Source organism: Hibiscus syriacus, unplaced genomic scaffold, assembly GCF_006381635.1.
Source record: "Hibiscus syriacus cultivar Baekdansim isolate YM2019G1 unplaced genomic scaffold, ASM638163v2 tig00110557_pilon, whole genome shotgun sequence".
Lineage (NCBI taxonomy): Eukaryota > Viridiplantae > Streptophyta > Magnoliopsida > Malvales > Malvaceae > Hibiscus > Hibiscus syriacus.
In genome coordinates this window covers 856,083-881,948 of record NW_024062780.1, presented here as the reverse complement: position 1 = coordinate 881,948, position 25,866 = coordinate 856,083, and the positions used below count along the sequence as shown (strand labels likewise).

The following is a 25,866-nucleotide window of genomic DNA, read 5'->3' as shown; positions in this document are numbered from 1 at the left end:
TAGGTATAGTCAGGTTTGGACTTTGAATATTACAGTTTGTCATCCATATTTTTAACATTTTGAACAGTTATAGTCAGGATACCAGGGAAGTTTAGACTGCTATAAAACTAAACAACAAAAATATATAAAAAGTGGGAATTGGAAATATGGAGGTCTTACATTGTTAAAAAGAGTAGTTCGCTCTCTTACATTCATAGACATACATAAAATTTTACGTTAGAGAATAAAATTTATATTTAATAATTTATACTAGAAGTTTAATATATAAATAGGGCCTCATGTCCTCCCGTCTCTCTCATTTTTTTCTCTGATTACATTATAAACGAAAGTGACAATGTAAGACGAAAATGATCCTTGATCATATCTATCCAGTACTACAGCTATAATGAAAGTTACTAAAATGGTTTAAAAAATATTATTAGCTTTTTAAGAAAAAATATTTTTTTATTTTGAATTTAGAAAGGATAAAATATCATCGGATAAATTATTTATTTAGTACCTAAATTATCAGTTTGATATGTTTTATTACCTAAAATTTTAATTTTTTTTTAAAACTATACTTAAAATTTAGTTTTTGTTTCATTTTAGTACTCCTGTTTAAAATTTAATGTTAAATTTTGAAAATAAAAATTTAGGTACTAAAATAGATCAAAATTGATAATTGGTACTAAACGAGATTTCAACAATAGGGGTACTGAAATGAAACAAAAATTAAACATTAAATATGATTTTAAAAAAAATTAAAAGTTTAAATATTAAAACGGATTAAAACTGTAATTTAAGTACTAAATACGTAATTTATCAAATATCAAAATACCGAGTTAGTGTTTACTAGGAGAGTAGGAGTTGAATTAGGGATCCGAAGTGTTTAAATCGAAACTGCAATTGCCATCCTCCCAAGTTTTCTCTCATTTCATTTCTTTAGGCATTCTTCCTCTCTGCCTCTCGCGACTTCTGTGCACTGTTAATTGTGGTTTCATTTCAATCTCTGCTCTTTTTTCTTCCATTTTGCTTCATTTCAAGGTATGGGCAAGCTTAATTCTTCTTTTATTCTTCGTTCAATTGTTAGTGGTGGAAGGAGTCTTCCTAATTTCCACTCTTCTCTTTCTTTTTCTGTTAACACTATTGCTGCCAACATCAAGCCTTTAAGTACCCAAAAAAAGTACGACCGATATGAAAATGTTGATGATGCTCTGGCTTTGTTTAATAAGTTGATTGAGAAATACCCGAAGCCTTCAATTGTGGAATTCAATAAACTATTTGTAGTACCCATGGTTATAATGAAACATTATGTCGTTGTTGTTTCTATGTATAGCCAACTGGGACTAATTGGAGTTTCCCACAATGTTTATTCTTTGAGCATCTTGATTAATTGCTTTTGTCAATTAGGTCGAATTGATTCTGGGTTATCTGTTTTGGGGGAAATGCTGAAGTTAGGTGTTGAACCTAACGTCGTAACCTTTTCCACTTTTATTAATGGACTTTGCAAACAAAGTAAGTTTTCTCTGGCTGTGAGTTTGTTCGATGAAATGGTTGAAAAAGGGTATCAACCTAATTTAGTTACTTACAGTATTATACTTAATGGGTTGTGTAAGATCGACAATACAGATAGAGCTGTAATATACGGCACTGTCATTGACTGTTTTTGTAAGAATGGTTTGTTGAAAGAGGCTCTTGGTCTCTTCTCGGAATTGAAGGCTAAGGGCAATAAACCAAATATTGTTATTTACAATTGTTTAATACATGCTATGTGTAATTTGGGCCAGCAAAAGGAGGTAAGGAAGCTTTTGAATGAAATGATGGATAGCAATATTTCACTTTATGTTATCACATATAATATCTTGATTGACGCATGCTGCAAGGAGTGTAGGATTTCTGAAGCTATAGATACCATTTACACAATGAGAAAGCAAGGCATTGACCCCGATGTTTTCACATATAATATATTAGTTGATGCTTATTGCAAGGAGGGAATGGTTTCGAAGGCTGAAGACATTACTGACATGATGAGAAAGCAAGCCGTTGAACCTGATGTTGTAACCTATACTATGTTGCTAGAAGGTCATTGCTTGCAGAACAGAATGGATAAATCTAGAAGAGTGTTTCAGTTAATGATTAAGGAGGGTTGTGCACCTACTATACATAGTTATAGCGTCATGATCAATGGATATTGCAAAGCTAAAAGGTTAGATGAAGCATTGAAACTCTTTCGTGAAATATCTCGAGCAGGACCAACTCTAGATACTGTCGCATACACCACTCTAATGCAGTGTATGTTTCAATTAGGGAGAGTTTATGCTGCATGTGCACTTTTGAGGGAAATGCTTGCTTCTGGACAAGTTCCAAGTGTTGTGACCTGTTTGGTTTTGCTGGAAGGTTTATGCAAATGTGGTAGACTTAAAGAGAAGTTGAAAAATTTTCAAGCGATGCGGAATAGTGGGTTGAAACTCGATATTCGCTTTTACAATATCCTAATTAATGGCATGTTCAAAGCTGAACGTATTGATGTTGCAAAGTGGGGATGTAAAATCAGGTAATCGTTGACGTTTCAGTCGGGTTCTGTCACGTCAGGTCAAATTAGATACAAGTCGTGTCAGGTCAATTTGATAGTTTGACTTAGGTCGGGTTCAAGTCAAATAAGCTCGGGTCATTTTCGGGTTGATTTTACCATCAAATTTATTTCGAGTTCTGATTAGGTTAATTTTAGTTCGGATTGATACAAGTTCAGGCCAAAACGGTTTAGGTCCAAATTAATTAAATTCCAAGTTAATTCATGTTCGGATGGAATTCAAGTTGGTTCTCGTTCAGGTTGTGTCCATCATTAATAGACAAAATTCAGGTTGAATCTTATCAGGTACGAATTGACTTCAAATCATTTTTGGGTTAATTATTTTTCGTCTTTTATGAACGATGAATTGTAATTTTTAATTGTATATGATTTGGAGTAAATTACAAAAAATATAAATAATTATGAGCCAATTTTAATAAAAATATAATTTCAAGGACTAAATTGAATAAAGAATAAATTACATACAAAAATTTAAATAAATTAAATAACACGGATGTATGATGCATCAAATTGAAAAATAAATAAGTATGGGTTAATTTCATATACAAATATAATTTTAATGACTAGATTGAAGTAAATTACAAAAATATAAATAAGTATGGGTTGATTTCATATACAAATATAATTATAAGGATTAAATTGAACAAATATGAAATTACAAATTAAAATTTAAATAAATTACACAACATGTAGGGACCAAATCCAAAATAATTGTAAAATATGAAACTAAAATTAATATAAAATAGATTGAATTAAATTTATTTTAAAAATTGAGTAAAAAATTAAATAAATTTTAAGGCACGCACGCACGGTAAGTATAAAGTATAATATATAAGTATATGTATATACACACACAGAGTAAGTATAATATATAAGTATACGTATATATGAGTATATATGTATGATGTACATAAGTATATATATATATATATATATATCATTAAACATAAGTGACTAAAATAAAAGATTTTAAAATTAATATTCACATTTAAATTTGTGCACATTAAAAAAAGAACACACACACAGTAAGTATAAAGTATAATATATAAGTATATGTATATATGAGTATATATGTATGATGTACATAAGTGTATATATATATATCATTAAACATAAGTTACTAAAATAAAAGATTTTAAAATTAATATTCACATTTAAATTTGTGCACATTAAAAAAATAACACACACACACACAGTAAGTATAAAGTATAATATATAAGTATATGTATATATGAGTATATATGTATGATGTACATAAGTATATATATATATATATCATTAAACATAAGTGACTAAAATAAAAGATTTTAAAATTAATATTCACATTTAAATTTGTGCACATTAAAAAAAGAAGGGAAAATAAAAGTAATTAGAATGTATACAGTACTAAATTGTATTGAATTGAAAAATTTAAGAAAAGATTTATAATTAGACCATGACTAAAATGAAATAAATTAAAAACAAATAACAAAATAGAAAACCACTGATTGTCAGAGGACTGCGTTTCTAATTAACCTAAAAATCTATTGGGAATTAAAAATGACGCCAACATTTGTCAAAAAAAATAAAATTTCTCTCTTCCCTTTTCTAAATTCAAAAAAAAAAAAAAAATCAAATTTTCCCTCTTCTCTCTTCTAAATTCTCAAAAAATCAATTTTTCCCTCTTCTAAATTTTGGCAAAATAATTTAATTTGTCAAAATTAGACAATTACCTGTTCTAAATTTATAAACAATCAAATTTCCTCTAAAAAACAATCTTACTTTTAAAAAGTTCTCCTATCCCTAATGTGAATATATATATAAAAGTTTATTGTTTATTTTAAATTGATGATTCAATTTTAAAATTTAAGATTTTCAATCTCAAGTTAATTAATATTTTATATATTTTTTAAAATTTTAAGTTAAATTATGTTTAAATTATTAATTAACTAATACATTTAAATAAATTAAACTTATAAATATTTAAATTAATTTTATATAATATAAAAAATCATGTTAAATAAATAAATTATTTAATAAAATTAATTTACTGATTATAATTAAGATTTATGATATAAGGATTATAATTAATATAGAAAGTAAATTTATTAATTTAATTATCATAACTAACAATTTATATTAACTTTTAAAGAGTAATCATATTAATTATCATAGTTTATTTAGTTGTCAAAAAAATTATCATAACTAACAATTTGTTTTAACTTTTAAAAAGTAATCATATTAATTGTCATAGTTTATTATAAATTCAAAATCTCACAACTTCATCAATTGTAACTTATAAGTCAAGTAAATATCAGTTCAATTTAATAATAGATTGGATCATTTACAGGTTAATTTAATTACAGATCAAGTTTATTACAAGTCAGGTTGATAATATGTCGGGTAATAATAATTATTTACCAGGTTAATCTCGGGTTCAGATTCATATCAGGTCGGGTTCGGTTATCACATTATCAAGTTTAATTCAGGGTCAGGTTGTTCTCAGTTCGGGTGCAGGTCTTAAATTTTCAGGTCCAACTCGGGTTCAGGTCAACACCAGTTCAGACTCGAATCGGTTTCAGATCACTACCACCTTGGGTCATAAACAGTTTTGACTCAAGTCGGTTTCAGTCAGTTTTACAAATCAGGTCAGTTTTTTACATCCCTATTGCAAAGGAATTGTTTCATGAGCTCTCCGTGGAAGGCTTAAAACCCACTATTTACACATATAATACAATGATTAGTGGATTCTGCAAAGAGGGATTACCAGATGAAGCAGATAAGTTGTTCAGGAGCATGAGGGATAATGATTGTTTGCCTGATAGTATCTCTTATCATATACTAATCCAGGGGTTCTCCCGGAACAACAATAGCTCAAAGGCAAAACAACTTCTAGCGGAAATGGTCGATGAGGGTTTTTCTGCAGATATATGCACTGCCAACTTATATGTGAATCTACTCTTATGATCTGATAAAGCAATCTTGATTTAAAATGTTGTGCGGATAGCATAAAGATGATCACTTGTGAATGATTATTAATGTCTATTGCTAATTTAGTTGACCTGCCTTAAACGTTAATGTCTATTTTGATTTTATAAAAAAAAAATCTGACTTTAACTTTTACATGTTCTGTTATAATTTTTTTATCATATTTAAATTTGGTTAATCTTATGCTAACTAGTGACTTAACATTGTTTTTGTTTCCAGCACCAGTGCCGGAAAGATACAGTTTGAGATTTCCCTATATGAGCCTTGTCTGGTATGGATTTCTGCTATGAAAATATGTTTACCCATTTGACCTGCTTTCCTTGCATTTCCTTTACAATTTTAAACTGTATAGATCTTTCAGTTTGCGGTGTTGTAATGGATCTGATCATTTTGTTGGATTTTCAATTGTCACAAGTATATGGCGTTAATGGTTTTCAAACACATCTTTGAAATGTTCAATGTGTAGTACTTGTGGGGATTACATTATATATTAACTAGAAAGATCGAGATGGCTTAACTGGGGCTGTTATCCATCATTTCACCAAGTCTTTACAATTTCATATTGCCATTGACAAGAAGGAATTGTTTGGGGGGGGGGGGAAGAAAGTAGAAGACCCTATAGCAAAGAATGAGTAGAGGAATTGTTTAAAGATAACTCTCAGTCATTTGATATTAAAATTTCACACTCCTAATATTCATAGTATTCGAACTCGAGACTTCAAAGAGTGATAACAATTTCTTTACTACCAAAGTCACTTGGTCGTGCCACAGATTTTGGATACATTGTACGACTAAAACACGCCTGGAATACTCGTGCAAGTCCACCAGCCTTCTCAATCAATTCATCTACAGAGGTTCACAAGGGTTGTGCTTCCTTTGCATGTGAAAAGCACTACACCTGGGTGTGTCTTTCTTAATTTGATGATGCTGGTGGCTTTGGTTTCTTTCCCACTGCTCTCATTTCCTTTCATCATCCAACCATACCGCTTATTATTACGTGGTTAACTGATTTCATTGAGCCAAAGACACACGGTTCCTTTCTCCGTGGCCTTTGAGTTTGACACATCAAAGTTTTGCATAGGCTACAACCCGTTGACATGACCAGACTACTGACGTTTACATCGTATGATTGTGCCACCGTTTCTTAAATTATTATTAGCGTCATCAAGAGTAATGATTATGTTAAACAAAAGAAATTTATTGTGCAAATCGTTAGTTTGAACCATCGACGAGGCAAAAAGGGTTACTGGCATGGAAGAAAATTGGAAAAATTGGCACAGAAGATTAAAAGTAGAGACTAGATGCGGGCATAGTATGCAAACTTGGAATCAAAATTTATTACACGACATGCATAAATTAACACAGAATTTGGCAAAAAGCTTAGTTTGCAACGGATCAATGATGACCCCCGCCATGAAGGAGTCGATTTCTAACACCGCACAACCTGGAATCCCGTATATATGTATTTTCTTCTTGCAAAAACTGGTCTTTCAAGTTCAAGGTAACCATTTCATCTTGCAGGATGTTAGGATCAGGCTTCAACCATAGGCTCAGGACCAGATTGCTCACTATGGGACCTGTTTGACTGTCGTACTGAGTTGAAAAGAATGTCCTTGATGACCTAAAGGTATGAGATGGTTGAAACTGAATGTTATAATCAATTCAAGGTTAAAGAAAGAATTTCCAAGAATCTGGAACGGCTAAGTCACCTGTGACATTAAACCATGGACTCTCTCCACAGTTATCTTTGCACTATCTCTAGTAATCTTAGCCAGCTGAGAATCTTCCTGCAACTAATAAGTGGGCAGCCACATTGCATTCATTGAAAGAAAGATGAATTATCCTCTGAAAATAGTTTGAGCATACAAAATAGCAAAAATGATACAGACCTTCTTTCTAGGGGGTCCTAGTGGGCCGATGCGAGAGTGAGCCAATTGGTTTTCTGCTTGCTCCAGCTTTTCAGCTGCAACATGGAACGGTGTCAACAAAATAAACCAAGAACTTACTCACAAGATAACAACATTAAACAAGAAAATAAGAGTTATTAAAAAAAAAAAAGAGCTACCTAAATCTGAAATTTGTCCGGCAACATAATCTCCATTACCCAAGAGAGGTGAAGAAGAAAGGGTGTTTACCCAGTACTTATTCCATAACAGATCCAGGAGGTGACAATCAAGAGATGACTTGAAATAAGTGATATCCAATGGATAGTACTGCAGAAAAACATACAACAAATTAATCCACAGCAAGAGGACAGGCATTCTTGAAAATAGGGCGAATTGGATTTCATAATAACCTGTTTGCAGTGCACACCAAAGTCTTCAATCTTATTGAGAGGAATTGTCTGATATTCAGAGATGGGGTCATCGGGAGGCGTATATCCTTCACGGTATGTCCTGAAAGCTCCAATCTCAACTTTTCCAGCCGAAACGGTCCTTGTTGGATCGATTACAACTGCCAGGAAGGGCTCCTGAAACCGCTGGTTCAGCATTTGGGTTGAAACATCAATACCAGATAGCCAGCATCCATAGCCTGGATGAGAATGGTACCATCCAACAACATTTTCCAAACGACCAGCCTACAAAACAAACCATCTTATTCTTCTTATTAAGAGAAATGGTTCTCATAGAGAACAGCATTACCATATTTACAGACACATGCGATTATATAGCAACACAGATTTCCGATACAAATATATATTGTGGGTAATGCAAAGAAGCATATCTCACATTGCCTAAATATTTGCCTTTTCAAGTGTTCAATTATATTCCTATAAAAAAAAGTGTTCAATTATAGCCTTTTAAACTTACACTCATTGAGTGATTGAAGAGAAATCCCAAATTTGCTTGATATTTCTTGGGATTTATTTAATTATTTACTAGTCAGTGCTAACGGGTTTGTTTTAAAGCAATATATTAACCAGCATACATAACGGCGAGGAGGCAGGTGAAAACCATCCAGTTCAGCTCAAATTCAATTAACATCATTTTTCTTTCTATAATCTAGATGGTGCAACGATGAGAAATTAGCTCCTAGCAGTGAAAGGAACGCATACTCATAAAAACTTATTTTATTTGGCATTTCCGTCTCCGTATATAATTATCAACTCTTCCCGTTAGTCTTAGCTAGGTTACTATACTACTTAAATTACTGAGACTGGGCTGATTCAGGGTTTCATCAACGCCAGCTTTAAAGCAAAATCATAAAAAAATAGAATTAAAAACAAACCTGTTTATTGGTCTGGGAATAGTCGACCATATATTCATAGGCATCAGCTTGAGCGTTAACCCTAGTCTCAGTCCCTTCAACAGGCAAAGCAAAGGCGTCCATGACAATGATGGCGTCGCCGTCAGTCTTCCCTTGCATCATCCCCATCACCTCTATTGTACCACCAGATCGGGCGTGGACAACCATCTTGAGGAGTGCCAGAGCAGAGATCTTGACGCGCTTGAAGTAGTGAGGATCATTGGCCCAAGGCTTCTCTTGCAGGAACTTGGCTTGAGCCGCCTCGTCATAGTAGAATATAGAATCCGACGAAGGGTCTGGTGTTTCAACTGTCAGAATATTGTTCTCTAATTCCCATGTTTTCTGGGCTATTGAGGAATCCATTGTTGTTATTGTAACTCTTTTTCACTAAAGCAACCGGATCCTAGGTTTTGATCTTTATTGATCCAAGCACCGGAGACGAGAGGACAGGTGGCGGAGGTATAAAGAATCACCGGTTTTTTTGGCCCAATAGGGCAGCCCAGAAAAGAAATTGCAAAATACGCCAAATGTACTTTTATTTTGGGATATACGGTTTTTTTTACTGTGCAGGAAACTTGTCAGTCATCACTTTAAGGTAAGAATTTGAATAAAAAATATTTTTATTCAATTTTGTAAGTCTGATGTGATAAATTTTAACAAAAAAAATATATATATATTTTATTAAAATTCGTCAACTCAAAATAACAAGTTCTAGATTCATTGTAATATTATTGTATTTTCTAAAATAAAAATCCAGGCGCCTTAAGGGCTAAATAAAAAAACCTGATGGGGCAAAAAAACCAAAATCACCCGCCTCCCTCCCAAATGACTCATGCCCATGTCCGCCGTTTGAATTCGAAACTGTTCATCAGTTATTGGGCTTGGCCCTTAATGAAATAAAATAACGGTAAACTACGCATTTAATATTTAAATTCTTAGTTTTGATCCGTTTTAGTATCTAAAGTTTTAATTTTTTTCAAAATCATATCTAAAGTTTAGTTTTAATTTCATTTTAATATCTCATCATTAAAAACTTAACATATTTAGTACCTAAACTATAAGTTTTTATCCGTTTTAGTACCTAAACTTTCAATTGTTTTCAAAACTTAACGTTAAATTTTGAACAATGGTACTAAAATGAAATAAAAAAACTAAACTTTAGGTTTGGTTTTGAAAAAATTGAAAGTTTAGGTACTAAAACAAACTAAAACTGATAGTTTAGGCACTAAACGCATAATTTACCCAAAAAAGAAAAATACATATTTAAGCTTTAATTTTTTATATATAGTCAAAATATACTTTTTATGTGTTATTAATGAATATAAATCGTCATCTTATTTTTAATGTGAATCAATCATTTTGGTACATACATGCAGTCCGATCAAGAAAGAGGCAAGGAAAAAACATTGTCGTAGAGGACTTGTAACGTGAACAGATGCTTGTAAATATATGATGGGCTTGATTTCCGTCTTTGATTTTTACATATATTATCTAATTCATGTTTAACCACCATTCATAACAGCATTATTTGGAGAAAAAAATAAAATTTAGTATAATATGTTAAAGAAAAATGAAAAAAAATAAATTTTTTTGCACACCTATTATTTTTAAAAGAATAAATTAAAATTTTAGATCCCATTTTTTTATTTCTAGATCCGTCGTTAATTCATAAATTTTTATATTTATGCATTTGAATGATCGTTGTACCGAAGTTAATGGATGAAAAAGTAACGACCTAGATTCCCACCTAAAATCTGACGCCTAAATCTCAACCACCCTACACGCAGGCAGCTAAAAGAATGGGTGGCTTTGATGCCGTTTTTGTAAATTTTCCTACAGCTTACAAATGTACCGTCTGTCATGCCATCATCTTTCGCGTCGGCTAGTTTACACGCGCCATTTTACAATTAGTCCTTGCATGATACAGTGTCATTGCCGTCGTCCTCTGTCTCTCATGCTGTATCTGCTCACTTTCTCTCCCTGCTGCTGCTGCTGCTGCTCTATACTAAAGTCGCTTTTGCCTGCCAAGCTGCCTTTTGATGTTGGTGTATTCTGGCCTGGTGAACCTTCATGCTGCATGTTCCAACTGTGTTGGGAACCAGAGGCAGCAGCATCGGTTTCATTCGCCGTTGGCACCTCCGTAGAAGCCTCACACAGAAGCTTACGCTTCTCCTCCGCCACAACTCCAGATGCATTGTCATCTCCGCGTGCAACTGCCTCGTCTTCCTTGCTAATAATTGGTCTAGGATTTTGCTCTTTATCCGCTTCAGAAGACATACTGAAAAGAGGGACAACTGATTAAACAAACATTAATCAAGCCTATACAAATTTAAACCATGCAGGTTAAAAGCTAGCTGTAGCTGTATTACTTGGAGACTGAAGGGAACCCGTTGGGACTGCCTATTCCAGCAACTTTTTTTAATGTCCAATAGTTTTCATCTTCTACTTGTGAATCTGCAAATTATGCTTAGCGGTGAAGCAGGCTTGTTAGAAACTAAGCATTAAATGACAGACCATTTCCAACTTACTCCTACCAAAAATGTTGCATGCAAATAAACACCCAAACAATAAATAAAGTCTACAATTGAGAATTCTCCAAGTTATTTTATCCTCCAATCACTCTATCCGAATCATGCAAACTGTTATATTTTACTGTTGTGGAAGTTGTGGTGAGCTAGTATTTACTCGAGCTAAAAAGAGTTAAATTAATTTGTAAGCATCAAGTGAAAAAAAAAACTTAAGTTGTTTCTTACCCTGAACAATCCCTTCATTAGTACAGCTAAACGGTTGGGTAGGCCCATTGGATTCCTTTAAACGATTGGTATCGGGATCATCAACATCACTAAGACATGAATAGATTAGAAGTTCCAAGAAAATGAACATTGTTTTTTTTTTTAGAATCAAAGAAAATGAACATTGATCTTGTCACCAAAGAGACAATTTTCCAAGGGAATCATTCATTTTCAGTGCTGATTTCTCTTTGGGGTGGGATGGGATTTAATGAGAAATATAGACCAACCTATGTGGTTCAGTCTTTATATATTGGTGATTGAAGTCTTTGCCCCACGTCTAATGTCTCGTCTGATCACAAAAATCTCATTTAGAAACATTTTATGGAGGAAAAGATTTATTAGCGAAAAAGACTATGTAAAAAAGAGAAGAAAAAAAGAGGGAATAAAGTGTAGCTGCAATTATCCACAATTGAAAATGGAAATGTCTCGATCACAAATTCATTAGATTTAGAGAGAATCTAAACAATAAGACCACTACTTTTGCATTGAACCACTGGAAGATTTTGATGGAGATAACCCATCAATCTTCCACAAATAGGACACCACATGCTCTGTTTATGTCCACGAATCAGTAATCATAAATTCGGGAATAACAGAATTGCACTGGTGGACAACCCCACGTTTTCCTACGTTCTTTCATGACCAATTCCAAAAGCATGAAAGCAAAACAGCGGCTAACTAGAAAATAACCAAGTGAGAGCACTTGCATACACCTACTAATTAAATCCAGAAATTTTTCGTGACAAAGAAAATTTAACAAAATAGGTTATGTTTTAGGTGAAAGAAATTTACAATGCCCGGATGGAGTACAGTTTTGAGTCTACTGATACTCATCAACCTTTATTTATACCTTAGTATAATCCTAACTGAAAGTTATAAAGTGAACAGGATATTCATTTCTCTGAATGCTTAAATAATAATTGGAAGTCTCACCAACATCCTGAATTATTTGATTGCTTTGTAACAAGCAGACATGAAACCAAGTAAAAATTACGGTTGCAACAGTCTTTCCTCAAGTTGATGAAATAATATTCATTATGCAGTATATGTTGATATGAGACAATAAATGAAAGAAAGGATTGTTAGAATACCTTTTTCCACCTCAATGCTTTGAGTGGTTTGCATAACCTTTGTAAGAAATAATAAATTTATCAAATACCATATACATTGATTAATAAATGAATTAACATTAATCTAATCTATAAAAACAATGGAAATATTTTGGCTACAAACTAAAGGCATAAATATTTGCATAACTGCACAATTAAAGACATTTTAACAAGCACAATGAGAGCTTCATGTTCCGCCATTAACATACCAGGTTTTGTTCACAACCAAGTGGAGTTGATCTTGGTAAAGCATCAATATGAAATACATCTTTTGTAATCTGTGAAGCTGAAAGGACAAAGGAAGAGAGGTAATGTCTTTGATCATTATGAGTTTATGACCTAGAAACAGTATCTGATAGCAAAAACTGCACCTGGTTTTGTAGCCAGGCCTATAGATGCATCTACTGGCCTTTTAGACCTCTGTGACTTGTCTTCCTTTGCAGGTTCTAAGTTAATGGAAACTCTAGAATCAGGAACCTTTTTATTTTCTGATGGTAATGAAGGCCAACCAATTTTTGAGGACGGTAGATTTCCCAGCATTTCTTCTGTTGCTTTATATCTCACTCTTCGTATTTCATCTTGGATGTTCCATGAGCCGTTGGCAAGAGAATTTCTTTTCCGCTGCATTCGTGTTAAAACAATAAACAGCAAATTAAATCACAACCAAGGGGAAAAAAGGAATTGCAGACAATCATACTTATACCCAGACCACATGCACAATACTGAAATGCATCTTTTCCAATCCAGTTAAGCAAGTTTAAACAGCTTCGGGTTAGAGAAACCTGTAATTTAGCTTCTATTCTGCTATGAAAAAAGAAACACATGCTCAACCCCAAAAGCAATTGCAGAAGTAACACAAACGGTCAGCTGGAAAATCATACATATCCATCTATGATCAAACCACATGTTTATATGCCAAAGTAGCCATCAGTCTTTTTACATGTATTTAGATAAGAGACATTGTGAATTATGACATAAATTCATTCATAGGAATAAGCCTATACCTTGCATGAGTACAGGAAATTGGCCCCAATTGAATATGGTGGCTCTTCCTTGAAGAGTGACATTGCAACTGATGATGGAGATCTAAAATCAGTATTGTTTTTAGAAGGTGATGCCCATGGAGGATGGGTTTGCATGTATGACCTGGCCATGTCCATAGGTGATCCCACTTCACCTTCAACATCCTGCTGCAATAAAACTTACTGAGATAGAAATGGGCATATTTTTGTACTAATATAGCAATCAGATATCAACAGTTTTCATTTTAGTTTTCTTCAACACCAGTGGTGTTTAAATCAGTACTCCAGTAAAAACTTATGTGAAAAGGAAATGACATCGCTTTAGATTGTTGCCTTCACAAATGTGAGTAAACTATGATTCTATATGTATATATAATTCTATATGTATATTTTGGTATTTTATAACACATGAAACCAGGTAAATTTAAGGTACACACAAACATCATAGAGACGTGGACAGACATGTATCCAGAAAACGAAGCAAAGAACACATGAAAAGGCAATAGCTTAAAAGTTGTATGAAAACAGAGGTAGAGCATAATTTCAATCTTCCAAGCAGAAAGAGATGGCACAGAACCAAGGTGAGAAGGAGAAGAAAAATAAAAAGAACATTCGACGTAAATTATCTGAGGCATGAAACCATTAAACATATCAGCTTAAAAGTTATAAGCAGATAGAGGTAGAGGAACTCTTCAAAGCAGAAAGGAGATGGAACATAATCAATGAGAGTAGTGAAAGAAAAGAACATTCAACATAAGTTATTAGGTTATATGAGGCAAAGGGGGTTAATCAATACCAACGGCCTTACTTAAGAAGCTGGCAATGCCTACCATCATTGATGAAACAGGAAGTATCATGGTAATAATATAATAAAAAGAGTTACAAACATGTTTCAGCACAACAGAGTTCAGTGCAGAGGTCCCATGAGGCACTTCTGACTTATAATTTAGTCCCGACTTCTTCTCCTCCAACAACTTTGTTGCCGCCTCCAAAACAGCTTTGTTGCAAAAATCATGATTTTCAGCATCAGAAAAACAAGCAACATAATCAGTCAACCATGAATGCTGTTATTTCATTCTTGAAATCAGGTATCTCGCAAGTGTATGAAAGCTGTACTATTTCCACCTGTTCTCTCAGGTGTTTCATCTAGTCTCCCAATCCCCAAGCCACAGATTGCAGGAGAATCCACAACTCTTGACTTGATAATATCTGTTAGTTTATCACACTCTTGCCTGGTCAAAATAGCATCCATTTATGACTTAAACTATGCTTATGCAACATAAAAATGAGAGATAATCAGTTAAATCAATAAAAAATATCATGCGAAGTTTGCCCAAGAATTTAAACACCAAACATGTCATAATGTACATGCGTTACTAGGTATCAATCACATATTTTAGTTCATGAGAAGAACACCTTATGGAGGAAGAAGAAAGGGAATTAAAGCAAGCTAATAATCCAAATAAGTAAGAAAATCAAGTTCATACCTTGAGAAAGACTCCTGCATGAGAAGCTGCTCTACTATATGCTTAGCTTTGTTCTTTCCTGCAAAAGATTGGGGCTCTCTCTAATGCCCCACAAAGGAACAACTAAAGCGTCCTCTAAGATAATTATTATCATCAATTGTGTCAGGAATGTGTACATGCTACCATGGCAAGTAAGCAAAAATAAAGAAAAAGAATATCATGAAATTTGCATCAAATTTACCCGTATCATCACATAAGTTTTAAGAGAGAAATTAAAATTCCTTTTGAAGTATGGCATAAAGGATAAAGGGTGGAACACTTACATCTTCAATTGCATGAACCCCTTGAGATGAGACTTCCTGGTCATCGTTGTTGTCAAGAGAGTCATCTGCACCAAAAATATATATATAAATAAACAAAAGCAATGCGCTACATGAGCGAACAAAACTGCTTTCAGAAGCATGGACAATGTAGCATCATGGATTGTTTTTCTCCTCCAATGTTAATCTGTTAGCCTCTATTTCTATAAAAGAAATGTGCTTAATAATCATTTTAAAGGTTAGGGTCATCTTGAAAAAGGACGGGAAAGATGAAGACAGCCGCAAGAATAATAAATTACAGTACGTAGCATCCAAGAAAACACGCAGCTATAAAGCGGTTGGCTTGCAAAGCGAAGCATTTTGCAAAAGGAAAGCATAACACAATCAAAATTTAAACTAACGTTACTGCCTGCAATCATGCTATGCTCCGATTTTGTGTGGAATTGAACAGCTAACAAAAAAGCTCATACTTTGATTGCAGAGATGGAAAAAAAACTAGAATTAAAGCTATCAGCACCACCCAAGATATCATCATTAAACTAAGTTGAGAGTGAGTTAGTGGGAAAGTCGCATTCTGAAAATATATGTGCAAAAAGGGCAGATGGAACCTGGACAGGAACCGCATTCCGAAGATGAAGAAGAGGATGAGGACTCAAAGCCAAGAACAGAGGTGAGCACCCGGCCGGCACCAGTAACAATGGCGCGAGTGGGAGGAAAGATGTTCCTGGAGATCCAGTTAGGGTTACTTAGAGCTGAATTGAGAAACCCGGGCCAATCGTAAGGAGTCTCGGGTGACATGGCACCCGATTGGGCGTCTCGGAGTGGGGATGCTCCAGAAATGGTAGCCATATTGGAGGATGAAACATGAAAGAGAAGCTGGTTAGTTAGAAAGGGGCCCGTCAGGCTCAGGTCTCATGGTGATTTGTCGGATGAATTTCTTTGATTATTTGTTCCTTTTCTAGAGTGGTTAATAACCGTTATTTCCAAATTAATCAATTGGCCTAAATTCTCAAGTATTATTATGTTTTCAGCCATTTTCGGCGGGACTGGAAATGAATTGTATGGTCTAGATTTTAAGAACAAGAGCAAGGGCTTTTATTTATTATTTTTGGTTTAATGGTTCTTTAGTCCCTCAAACTTTAAAAAAATAAATACTATATTTTTTAACTTTTTTTCACAATCAATTAAATCTAAAACTAATCAATATAATATTATCATAATAATTCATGTTATTGATAAGACGGTTTGCATATAAATAATAATTAAAATAATATATAATAAATTTGAATTTATATTTAGAAAGACTATATATTTTTTATATAAGTATACTTTTTAATTAATTAGATTTAAAAACATATAATCAACCAAAATAACTGAATAAACCATTGGAATTCAACCCAACTCAAATGGAAGCCCAGCCCATCAGGTTGGAATTCAGCATTTTATCTCGTCTCATACGTCATTGGCTGAGCCGCCTCAACCTCACCGTCACCGTCTAGGAGAGGAGGTTGCCTCTGTAACAATATATACATGATATCAATATATTTGGCGAGCCCTGTTAGGCTATTACCCTCTCCCTTCCTCCCTCAAAACCCTAAACTCAAGTTTTTAGATAATTATTGCTGATTGTTTCTCACCAGAGCTATGTTTCTCACCAGAGCTTTTGGTTATAACAGGCAACTCTGTTGAACTTGTTGGTGGTTCGGAGCTTGTTATAACCAAAAGCTCTGGTGAGGGAATAACAAGTAAAACGCTTGGTTCCCTGTTATTCCCGAGAATACTTGTGCTACTATCGTCAGAAGCCTCGTCCATCACCTGCAAATAACATGGCCATTACAGCTGCTCTGGCCTCTAGGTCTGTTTTCACCCAAATCTTTAGTCTATATCATCTATGATAGGAAATTAAAAATTGCAATTGCAACAACCATCAAACAACTATAATCATGTGTGTGTGTGTGTATCAAAGGGGGAATTCTGCATTGATTTTCAGGTACAGGAGTATGGGAATAGCAACTGCGCAGTCAAGAGAGTAAATAGTGAGAATGAAGGTGATGAAAGCAATGAATAAAAAGGGAGTGGAGGCAATGCGTACAAAAGTTGGCATGAAGAATAATGTCATTCGGAACTTGCCCAAGAATGTCCCATATTAGTTGCTAACTCTCGGCACATTATCATTTCCAGTATTATATTATATTGTATGTGTTGAGAACCTTGCACCTTATTAAATTTGCTTGCACCCAAGCCCAATGTAAATGCATTTCCTCATTTTATAAGCTTTACATATGGCTGTTTGATGTTTATCACTTCCATATTTGATTAACTTGAACTTGAATTAAAATGTACATTTAGAAAGAATTAACCTTGTACAATTTCCCAAGCCACTCTCATCTTCAAACATGGAGCTTAGAGTGAATTAACCAAAAATTGGAAGTAGATTAAACAAAGCAATCTTAACTATAGAAAGCAGATTAAACATGACTATTGCTATTTAAAAAATGGTTGGTTGTCTTTTGTTCTCATATGTAACGGGGTAAGGGGGGAGCTAAGATAGTAGGCTGCCCCCAACATTAAGTTGAGAATAGCTTCCGTATGAGACCTCTAAATTATGAAATGCTCTCCATGACCTCCAAGGTTTAGCCAAAAAATGCAAAAGATTCATTAAAGCATGATTGCGAATCATAAATTTGAGAATCCATTTTCTCTAAATTGAACAGAAAAAGAAGTAGGGAACGTTCATCAATATTCCTTCAGTTTTAATACTATTAGGGTACGTTTGGTTCACGGAATGTAAGATTACCACTGATAATAAAAGATTACCAGGGAATATGATTACTGGGGATGTTGTATTTTGTGTTTGGTTGGTTTAGTAGGAATGTAAGATTACCGTGTTTGGTTAAAGGAATAAAAAATTATTGGAATGTATATTTAACCAAATTGTCCTTATTATATATTTGTTTTTTTAACAAGTTGGAAAATATTTATATATTTTCTTTAAAAAATTTAAATTCATAAAATTTATATAATTTTTTTACAAAATTGAAAAATATAAAAAGATTTAATGAAATGGTAAAATTTTATTTTAACCCCTGAACTTCATATAAAATTTTACTTATAGATTTTTTTTGTAAATCTAAAATAGTTTAAGAATAAATTTGTAATTTAACATTAGTAGAATTTTTATTATTCAATGACAGAATGATATTTTTGAAAAAAAATTAAGGGCATTTTAATCCAAAAAGCTGATAATCTAACACTACCTAAGGAAAGGGGTAATGACATTCCTGGTAATATACAAAAAAAATCCACTATTAGTAATAAAATATTATCGGGAATGAGATTCACGGAGAATGTGAATTTCATTCCCATGAGGATCCCACATTCCCCAAATCAAACAGCTCTTAGCTTAAAAATATATAAAATATATTTAATAAATATGAATAATTTTATTAATTTAGTTAATTAATTAGTTTTAAATTGGATTACTTGATAATTTAACTATGAAAAAAATTAATCATTTTTGATTAAAAAAATTAACAGCTAATCATTTAATTAAATTAATTCGATTTGATGGATTAATTGATTTTACCACACCCCTAATTACTACTGCTAAAAACCCAGAGACGATGACGTGCGGAGAATGGAGATTGCGTTTACCATTTGTTGCATTTTTTCGCGGCCAAGAAGCAGGCGGGAAAAGCAAACTGAGTAGCTGGAAAGTAGACACGGAAAAATCAAATCTCTCTCTTCTAATTCCGTTTTCTTATACATTCGTTTTTGTAATTTCGTTTTCAAGTTTCCACCCTCTCTATCTCTAGAGTTCCAAATATGTTCTCAAGCAGCCAATTCGACGCAGTCTCCGCCTTCTCTGGCGGTGGATTTATGCCTTCCCAATCTTCTCACTTCGCTAATTCAACTCCATCTCAAGTAAGAGTCGGTCATCTCCCTTTACTCATTATACCCAGGAAATAGCTAAAGTATTGTTTCCATAAATTTGTGTAGTCGATCTAATTTCCGTTCTCTTAATTTTGTTTGGGATTAACAGAGCCATGACACACAGGGGTTGTTGTCAGTAACGGTAAAGAAGATAAGTGAAGCTTCTCGATCTGGTGATGAGAAGCCCAATTTCATAATTGACGGTGCTCATGTTAACAATGGACTATTTTCTAGACCGTTTGACAATTGCATTTTTAATTGTTTGCTTTGTATGAAATGAATCCTAATTTTCAAGCCATGGTCCTTTAGTTTCAAACTTCCAATTTCGTGAAGCTTAGTTTTGAAGATTTTTCAATCTAGGTACTCAACTATTGGGTTATTTCATTTTCTTTCATTTTTTTGGGGCGCTTCGCTGTTTCAGGTTAAGGTAATTGGGATGCTGTTTAACAAAAATGTAAGGTCCTCAGATGTTCGTTTCGACCTTGATGATGGAACTGGCCGAGTTGAATGTATAAGATGGTAATTCACCAATTTCCATCTGAATCAAATTAATTTATGAACGTCCTCAATTATTTAGAGTTTCCCTTAATAATAGTAGCCTAGTTTCTGCTTTTGTTTAATTACTACAGTTGAAATCAATGTTGAAATTAGAGAAGCAATTTTACATGAACTCGTAGTCTATCTCATTTAAATGAATAATTGTTTCAATCAGGGTAACTGAAAGTGTTGACACAAGGGAAATGGATGCCTTAGAGTAAGTACTTTACTGCTGTATTTAATTTGACAGGTCGTGATTTATTCTGTGTTTTGAAATGTCATTGGATGCTTTTACAACAAAAATCATCTTATTACACTCTTTACTACCATTGTACAGTAGGGAAGGAACTTATGTCTGTGTCATTGGACACTTGCAAAGCTTTCAAGGCAAAGTGCAATTAAACGCCTTCAGTGTGAGGTACGGTTTAAATTTTCTATTTCTTCAATTTTCTGATTGTGTTACCTCTGTCCATAATCTAATCATATTAATGTTTCTGATTCCATCTGATCCATATCACGTGACATTGTTTCTATGAACTCATTTATATGTGTTTGTTAAGTTAGCTCTCTCTAAATTCCCAATGAAGCAAGCAGTAGAGTCAAAACAAGGATGAATGTTGTTGTTTTATGCTTCTTAGAACATTTTAGTGCTTTTTAGTTGGTGTTTAATTATTTGCTTGCTCTGGTTTGGCACTGCAATGTGAAATTGATGCCAAAAGAGCCTACTGTCCGAGAATCTATCATTGTTCACCTTGTTTTCATTTAATGTCTTCTTATGGTACCATTAGACATCATTGAGCTTCTTTCGAAGTGCAGTGCCTCTTTTATCTATTATTTTTTTAACACCATGTCTTCACTTCTGCCATTTTCCATTTAATTGTTATATTCCTAGGATATGTCTATTTGACTTCTGTTCAATACACTACTGTGCATCTTTGTAAGCATTAGTGTCATTGTTTCTTTGGGTTTCTTGTAATTCTCAGGCCCGTGACAAACTTTGATGAAGTTACTTGCCACTTTATTGAGTGCATATATTGCCATGTGCAGAATTCCAAAGGACAGGTACTTTATGCCTAAAACTGTTAAAGTTGCTAACTAATAATTGCTTAGGCATGTGATTCTTCTCCTGAGATGAGTATTGCTTTTGATTGGTGTTTTCCTCGTGCTAATGGTAGTTAGAGGGTGGTGCTCTGGCGCAGCCAAAGATGACAGATTCATCATTGAGCACTCCAGTGCGAGGTGCATCAAACGTGCACCAGCCAGCTTCGATGTGTAGACGCTCATTTTGTCCGAGCTTTATTCGAGCCGAAGATTACATTTATGACTCAAATAGGGGCCCGAATCAGAGCAAACCCATTTGGTCGGAGCCCAAGACACGACTAACCCACAAGTGTAGGCTCAAGGGTGGAGACATCACCAAAATCTTCAACAGTTTATCCAGCAGATGCCAGACAAGTCCCATAACTGTGCAACCGTTTGGAGATACCTGCAACAAATGAGGGACGTGGGGATATCCATAAAAAAGATAACCACTCATCATCAAAAGGAGGCGGGATCACACAGCAAAAAAAGAACACGGGCAAGATTACAGAGAGAACGACAGAAAAAAAAGGGGGGAATGAACAAAGGAAACGAGCAAGAAGATTGAAGCGGAGAACGACCATTACGAGAAGAACAAAGATTTCATTGGTTTTTTTTAACACAATAGATCAAAGAGAAAAGAACAGTGGTGTAAAAATTTTCTTTCCCATATTCAAAAATCAAACAGTGTTGTCACAAAGGGATTTCCTTGGCCCTGGTTCGTTGGAAGCAAGCAATAGAAACAAGTCAATTGTTTTTAGCATTCGAGTATAAGTAAGTAAATTTCCAAGGTCCTTCTCTAATTCGTCTTCTGAAACTTTATTTTATTTCATTTTTATTGTTCCTTATTTGAAACTAGCAGAAGTGTAAATGAGATAGCTTAAATGTTTACCTTAATCTTGGTTTGCTTCGTTTTGCCTGACATGGATTTGTTACGTTTGGCCATTAGTCCTGAAATCCTTTTGTAGTCCCTTGTGTTCAAGGCCAAAGCTTGCTTGGGACTTTCTTCGAGCACTTTCTCTACTCCCTTGAACCAATCTCAAGACCCAACAGCTTCAACTCCAACAATTCGCATAACCTACTCCCTTCATCGTCTTCTGGTTTCATTCCACAAAACGGTTTCTTAGAATTTTCTAAAGAAGGCGCTTCCTTAGTCTCCTGCTAGTAGCCCAAAGTCGAATCCTTTTCTCTCTTATGAAAATATCCGCTCTGGGTCTCTCTTATTTCCTTCAAGAAGCGACAATAGTTTTTTTCTCTGGTGTGAGCATGAGGGGAGAGTAGAAGAAGAAAGGAGTCTGATGCGGCTGTAAGTTTAGTTTACATTAGATTAGGTTTAATTTTAGTTAGGTTATATATTAAAACTTTAGGGTTAATTATTGTTAGTCACCGTGACCTTAAGGATAGATTAGGTTTAGGCCCTCATAACTTAAGCATTTTCGTTTTAACCCTTATTTTAATTAGTGATATATCTATATATATTTTTAATTTACGCTTCATTTCCTTTTAGTTTACATTAGATTAGGCTAGTTTATTTGTTTGTACTTCGTATAGTTTATGTATTTGATATGTTGTTTTATGTTCTTTTATTTCAGTCCTATGCATGCTCATGGTTTATTAGCAACTTAGGGTCTGAATTATTTGTCCTTCATGTTAAAATGGTTTGAATTTATGTAGTATGCTGAATTTTACATTTTTTAAATTTAGTCCTTATTTTAACATGTATATATACATTTTTTAAATTTATAATTTAGCATGTTATGATTTTGTTTTTGTATTTAGGTCACATGTGTTCATAATATGTTAATATGCATAATTTATGATTTTTAATTAAAACATATATATATAATTTTTGCATGTCACATTGTATGATATTTGTAATTTTATTTAATTAATTTTTGGCATGACATACGTTTTGCACAATTTGTATGATATCTTCATTTGCATAACTCGACATGTTACATAATCGGACTACAGGGTAATACCATTTTAATTTAAAATTGTCCTAAGTGGCCTGTCTTAACTGATTAGATGGTCGTTTTGACAATTTTAAATTAAAAGTGTATCCCGAAAGTGAAACAAAAAATTGATTCGCCACCTAAAATTTGGGAACGAAAGAAAATGAAGTGTTCGTTTATTTAAATTTATCGAGAAAAGGTTGTTATAGCTTTTAAGATATGGTCTCGATATTTGTAAATAATCGAACACTCTTTATCTTTCTAAAACGACTCGGTAATGTTAATTTAATTTATTTTATTTGAGTGCTTTTGAATGTTTTTAAATTTACATCTTTGTTTTATGGATCAAAAATCAAATTAAGTTCGAATTTGTAAAGTTCAATGCAAAGACATTAATTAATCGACTAGGTACCGTTGTAGAGCGTTGTGGGGGTGCTAATCCTTCCCCGCACGTAATCGACTCCCGAACTCGGATTTTGGTAACGCATACCTTAATTTGTTGTTTTAATTAAAAATTATTTAAAATAACAAGCATTTTTTGGGTGCCCAATCACATCCTAATCAAAGATTGGTGGCGACTCTTTGAACCGTATTTTTTTTTCGATCGTAAAGGAAATCTAAAATTTTTCGAAACGAGAGGTTTTTAAATCGCATTTGTTTTTAAATTAAAAATCAATTGAAAGAGATAAATTAAAAATTAATGTGATTTTTTAAAATCTCACTTTTTCACTTTTAAGAAAAAAATCGTTTCGACACGATGAATGGTGTATGAAATCAAAATATGATAGCTTATTGTCAAATTTTGAGATCTTCTTTGTTTTATGTTTTCCATATATATCTTTTCTTTTCTTTTTTCCAGGCGTCTGTCCAATATACTACTGATGGATTCAAGGGTTTTGAAAAATTGGTCCTGAACTATCTGCAGCAACCAGCAATTATGTAAGTGAACTAAAATTGTGTTTTCCCCTTAGGGGGAAAGTGGGTTTCAAAATATTTTGATTTTGAAAACCTGTTATGTGTAAAAAAAAAAAAATACAGGCACGTGCATGTGTTATCTGCATAAAATAGTTAAATTGCTTTTAGATTTTACTTTCATTACGGTGAAAGTAAAATCTAAAAGCAATTTAAGTATTTTACTTTCATTAAGGTACTGCAATTTTCCAAGAGACATTCATCAAATGCATTCACATGCTTTTTCTGAAGGCTTTGCTCTTGTTGTTAGCTTTTCTCTAAATTGATTTGAGTGGTTGTTATTTGCAGTGACAGAGAAATGGGGGTGCATCTAAATGAACTTTCACAACAGCTGAAAGCTCCCATAGAGAAGATAAAGTACCTTTTTGTGAATTTGCTTTTTGTTTTGGGGATTTACTTATAGCTTTGTTATTTATTTGTGTTCCTTATATCTTCTATATATGATAGGGATGCTATTGAGTTTCTTGAAAGGGAAGGTTTGGTGTACTCCTCCATTGATGATTATCACTACAAGGCAGTAGAAGGTTGCTAAATTTGGAGCCTAGTTTTAGCCCGGTATGGAATTGGCATTTCGGGTCTGTAATGACTGAATGAAGATGTATGTTGCTTGCATCCCTGGATCTTTATGATAAGAGCATACATGTATGTGTATGTATGTTTATATTGTGGATAGGATGCTTCGTTCAATCTAGGTTTGGAATGTGATACTGTTGAAATTTGACATGTCGCACGTTTACTTAATATCGGTTACCTACAGTACATCATAATTGGGATTTGAAAGCCATGGAAGAGGAAAGCAGTAAGTACTAGTAATACATAAATTGACACGATGTATGCATGCCTACAGTACATCAAACAATTTGCATTCTACTTTGAATTGGAAAAGGAAAAAAGAAAGAAAGACGTCCCACGTGCAGTCACACCTGGTGAAATGAAGTATCCCGGTCTGCTTCACGTGATACCCCATATGGCCTCACTCTCCCAGTACCTTGGCTCGGGCCATGCGGCCCCGCCCCATCATAATCCACCCTCAATAATCACACTCGAATCTTGCATTCAGAGGTACTTTTGTCTCTACTTGTCTCCCTTCCATTCTATTCCTATTATTTTGTACATACATTTATATAAAAGGTTTCTAAAAGTACACGTCGTCATTTCACACAGGAACAAATCATACCTAGCTGGATTATGGCTGTAAACGCCTCAAGTAGAATTTGAGTATTGAGCTCAATTTGATTCAAAAAGTTCAAAGTTTAACTCGATTCAAAAGCGTGCGAGCTTAAAATCGTCAAGCTAGACTCAAACTCGAAATAAAAAAGTTGAAGCTCGACTCGAGCTTGAAAAAACTTGAATTCGAAAATTCTCGGACTAAGCTCGAATTCAAGCTTAAACTTGAATCTAAACTTTAAGTACATGAATATCTTATATTGCACTTTTAATTTTAAAATTTTAATATATTATTTTTTCGAGTACGCATAAGCTTTTCGAGTTACTCGCGAGATTTTTGAGTTAGGTATCAAATAACTGACCTCGGCTCATTAAGAATTTGAGTCAAGTTCATTCAATTGGAGTGTTGGTTGAGCTTTGATCGAATCGAATTCTAGTAACTCATGATCTATTTTGTCGCATTACGCCCCCTAAGTTGGATGATCATCACTGCAAAGTATTGCCCTCCAAATATCTCAACTTAAGTACTGAACTCGTAAGTTATCCGACTGTTCTCTTTATAAAACTAACATGTAATCAAATGTATATTAATGTTTGGTGACAATTTTTTTTGAATCGGTACCGACCCTTGTGTTGTTGTGGCCATTTCTTTTATCATTGGTGATCACTTACCGCACATTAATCAACACAATTCTCTTAGGTTGGGTCTGCTGTAAAAAATATAGACTAGC

The 25,866-nt window shown here is 33.7% G+C and overlaps 4 protein-coding genes and 1 pseudogene across 6 annotated transcripts; 3 read left to right on the top strand and 2 right to left on the bottom strand.

The window, feature by feature from the left end:
* The first annotated feature begins 881 nt into the window (after positions 1-881).
* Positions 882-24,381, top strand: LOC120131922 (pentatricopeptide repeat-containing protein At1g63130, mitochondrial-like). Of its 2 annotated transcripts, XM_039148779.1 has the most exons (4): positions 882-2,508; positions 5,217-5,542; positions 20,696-20,706; positions 24,372-24,381. In XM_039148779.1, the coding sequence occupies exons 1-2, from the start codon at positions 1,026-1,028 to the stop codon at positions 5,513-5,515; spliced, it is 1,782 nt and encodes a 593-aa protein (XP_039004710.1). In that variant the 5' UTR covers positions 882-1,025; the 3' UTR covers positions 5,516-5,542; positions 20,696-20,706; positions 24,372-24,381. The 2 variants fall into 2 exon arrangements, with proteins under 2 accessions (XP_039004710.1, XP_039004711.1); XM_039148780.1 differs by lacking the exons at positions 20,696-20,706; positions 24,372-24,381 and having other exon boundaries at positions 883-2,515; positions 5,225-5,368.
* LOC120131924 (COP9 signalosome complex subunit 5b-like) lies at positions 6,828-9,219 on the bottom strand. 2 transcript variants are annotated; one of them, XM_039148783.1, is made up of 6 exons: positions 8,765-9,219; positions 7,833-8,114; positions 7,602-7,749; positions 7,426-7,499; positions 7,246-7,329; positions 6,828-7,157 (listed from the first exon to the last, which is right to left on the bottom strand). In XM_039148783.1, the coding sequence occupies exons 1-6, from the start codon at positions 9,143-9,145 to the stop codon at positions 7,068-7,070; spliced, it is 1,059 nt and encodes a 352-aa protein (XP_039004714.1). In that variant the 5' UTR covers positions 9,146-9,219; the 3' UTR covers positions 6,828-7,067. The 2 variants fall into 2 exon arrangements, with proteins under 2 accessions (XP_039004714.1, XP_039004715.1); XM_039148784.1 differs by having other exon boundaries at positions 7,246-7,323.
* Positions 10,494-16,427, bottom strand: LOC120132081 (protein KAKU4-like). The gene is made up of 12 exons (XM_039148919.1): positions 16,100-16,427; positions 15,495-15,559; positions 15,193-15,272; positions 14,831-14,937; positions 14,593-14,702; positions 13,688-13,870; positions 13,055-13,304; positions 12,893-12,969; positions 12,666-12,702; positions 11,536-11,703; positions 11,152-11,236; positions 10,494-11,060 (listed from the first exon to the last, which is right to left on the bottom strand). The coding sequence occupies exons 1-12, from the start codon at positions 16,338-16,340 to the stop codon at positions 10,712-10,714; spliced, it is 1,752 nt and encodes a 583-aa protein (XP_039004850.1). The 5' UTR covers positions 16,341-16,427; the 3' UTR covers positions 10,494-10,711.
* LOC120132080 lies at positions 16,349-17,738 on the top strand (annotated as a pseudogene).
* LOC120132079 (replication protein A 32 kDa subunit A-like) lies at positions 19,242-24,617 on the top strand. Its single transcript, XM_039148918.1, has 10 exons — positions 19,242-19,415; positions 19,534-19,644; positions 19,846-19,943; positions 20,137-20,178; positions 20,302-20,379; positions 20,945-21,023; positions 21,137-21,457; positions 23,856-23,935; positions 24,257-24,325; positions 24,416-24,617. Exons 1-10 carry the CDS (start codon positions 19,317-19,319, stop codon positions 24,498-24,500), a joined length of 1,062 nt encoding a protein of 353 aa, XP_039004849.1. The 5' UTR covers positions 19,242-19,316; the 3' UTR covers positions 24,501-24,617.
* The last annotated feature ends 1,249 nt before the right edge of the window (positions 24,618-25,866 follow it).

What these genes read in the sequence shown, in the direction of transcription:
- LOC120132081 (XM_039148919.1), bottom strand. Translation starts at nt 16,340, where the DNA reads ATGGCTACCATTTCTGGAGCATCCCCACTCCGAGACGCCCAATCGGGT. An exon ending in ATGCAGGAGTCTTTCTCAAG is followed by an intron (nt 14,938 to 15,192) that starts GTATGAACTTGA and finishes TATTTTGACCAG; the next exon opens with GCAAGAGTGTGATAAACTAA. An exon ending in ATTTCCTGTACTCATGCAAG is followed by an intron (nt 13,305 to 13,687) that starts GTATAGGCTTAT and finishes ACACGAATGCAG; the next exon opens with CGGAAAAGAAATTCTCTTGC.
- LOC120131922 (XM_039148779.1), top strand. Translation starts at nt 1,026, where the DNA reads ATGGGCAAGCTTAATTCTTCTTTTATTCTTCGTTCAATTGTTAGTGGT. An exon ending in CAAAGCTGAACGTATTGATG is followed by an intron (nt 2,509 to 5,216) that starts TTGCAAAGTGGG and finishes TTTACATCCCTA; the next exon opens with TTGCAAAGGAATTGTTTCAT.
- LOC120131924 (XM_039148783.1), bottom strand. Translation starts at nt 9,145, where the DNA reads ATGGATTCCTCAATAGCCCAGAAAACATGGGAATTAGAGAACAATATT. An exon ending in ATTCCCAGACCAATAAACAG is followed by an intron (nt 8,115 to 8,764) that starts GTTTGTTTTTAA and finishes TTTGTTTTGTAG; the next exon opens with GCTGGTCGTTTGGAAAATGT. An exon ending in TTGGTGTGCACTGCAAACAG is followed by an intron (nt 7,750 to 7,832) that starts GTTATTATGAAA and finishes GTTTTTCTGCAG; the next exon opens with TACTATCCATTGGATATCAC.
- LOC120132079 (XM_039148918.1), top strand. Translation starts at nt 19,317, where the DNA reads ATGTTCTCAAGCAGCCAATTCGACGCAGTCTCCGCCTTCTCTGGCGGT. An exon ending in CTAATTCAACTCCATCTCAA is followed by an intron (nt 19,416 to 19,533) that starts GTAAGAGTCGGT and finishes TGGGATTAACAG; the next exon opens with AGCCATGACACACAGGGGTT. An exon ending in TTGGAGATACCTGCAACAAA is followed by an intron (nt 21,458 to 23,855) that starts TGAGGGACGTGG and finishes TCTTTTTTCCAG; the next exon opens with GCGTCTGTCCAATATACTAC.